Here is a 1852-nt window from a genome sequence, read left to right as displayed (position 1 = left end):
CTCTTTCTCTCTCTCTCTCTCTCTCTCTCTCTCTCTCTCTTCTTTTCTCCCTCTCTTTCTAAAATCAATAAACTTATCCTTAGGTGAGGATTGAAAACAAAGATATGTACATTTGCTATTGATAGAACAGAGTGTCATTGCTATTTGATAAATGAGAAGATAATGGTTGCCTGGAGAAGCCAAACATGGGTCCCTTTATTCAGATGTGACTTAATTCAAGTTTATAGCATGTTGTTTGATAGTAAAGACCAATTTCATTTTCGCATATTTTTGAGTTAGTTTTAACAGATACATTTTACAGCCCAACATTCAAGGCTAGAGTGGTGGAGTCAGTGCTTGTCAAAGTCCAAGATCAATTTTCACACCAGTTCAGCATCTGAGGTGGCATTTTAGCCTTGAGCCAGTTTGAAAGATTTGTGACATTTCATCCTGACGGATTGCAGATGATGTGGGAGTAGCAACTGCTGGCTTCCTATTCTCCCCTTGTGTGTGGCTCTGTTTAGCATCTTACAATCACAGGGCCCAGGACCTTCCTGTGAGTCTGAGCAGTAAGAAAGGATTGACAAATGGAGAAAGCCTGGGAGGTAACTAAGACAGGCCAGGTGGGTAGGTGGCTTTTTCATAGCTGAGGGTAAGCCAGTGAGGATATCTAAGCACCTTCAGTGTTTGTTTTGATATCTGGGTAGCCCTTTAAGTTTCCCACGTATTTTTACATGGCGGTGCTAGTGGCTGATGTCCAGGACAGAGGTGGTGCCCAGGATTCACCAGGAATGTGTCGATCTCTTTTCACTCTCACAGCGATCCTGTGGGTTAGTCATTCGTATTATTCCCATCTCATGGGTGTCAAAGAGACTGTCATCATTTTGCTCTGATAACAAAGCTCATAATTTGGAGAACCAGGATTTGGACACAGCTTTCTAGTCTAAATTGGGTTCCTATTATTTACTCTGAGAGGAAAAGGTAAACTTCGTACGACAGGGTTTTGATGCGGTAGGGTATTTACCTCCTGCACTCTAGACAGATGCACTCTAGACATATTTTGAAAGCCCATCATATCAACCAGTAAGCAGCCAGTTTGAAAGTGTGCACTTATTCTTTTTTTATATCACAATACAGCCTCCTGTCTTCGATAACATCTTCTCCTAAGTTAGAACGGAAGACATCCGAATGCCTAGTGCCAACAGACAGCGACAATGAGAAGGGGGAAAGAAATAGCAAACGAGTCTGTTTTAATGTGGCCGGAGATGAGCAGGAAGATTCAGGTCATGACACTATCAGCAACAGAGACTCTTACAGGTAATCCGTTAATTCCTCGAACTCATTTATTTCATCAACAAGGTCAAATGTGAATTGGTTATTTTCCAGAAAGGTCTTGTAAAAAATAATTATCATTCGATCAAAGTTACTCCCATCAGAGATGTTTAATACATACTAATAGTTATTAAAACATCTTTTACCGACACGTGGAGAATCAGGATGCTCTCACATAATTCCCACCACAACCCTATGTGACTGGTTCTGAGATGAGCTCCATTTTACAGATAGGGAAGCTGAGGCCCACAGAACTTACCTAATTTACCTATGAGACCAGATGGTCTGGCCCCGAGTTTCTCTCTTAGCCACTCTACTATCCCAATTTCTCTGTGAAAGGGATTTTAACCAATACATAAGAATTAATTATTCCTAGGGATTTAATAATATATCATGCAGATGGACCACTTTTACCATTTCTTTTACTTTTAGCTTCTAAGGATACCAATATGCTCTTTAAAAGGAATCTGTGATTTCCTCTCCAATGGGAAATTGTCTAAAAATACTTTCCTGCCTGAAATTCTAGTTATCAATTAATTAC

General features: G+C 40.2%; 1 protein-coding gene across 1 annotated transcript in view; it reads left to right on the top strand.

The window, feature by feature from the left end:
* Positions 1–1852, top strand: part of PREX2 (phosphatidylinositol-3,4,5-trisphosphate-dependent Rac exchange factor 2) — a 156467-nt gene that overhangs the window by 79119 nt on the left and 75496 nt on the right. The window contains 1 exon segment of the mRNA XM_006756922.1: positions 1117–1345. Within this exon segment, the coding sequence (XP_006756985.1) occupies positions 1117–1345 (229 nt within the window).

This window comes from Myotis davidii, unplaced genomic scaffold (genome assembly GCF_000327345.1).
Source record: "Myotis davidii unplaced genomic scaffold, ASM32734v1 scaffold393, whole genome shotgun sequence".
In the NCBI taxonomy this organism is placed as follows: Eukaryota; Metazoa; Chordata; class Mammalia; order Chiroptera; family Vespertilionidae; genus Myotis; species Myotis davidii.
This window is presented reverse-complemented; position numbering and strand designations above follow the sequence as displayed.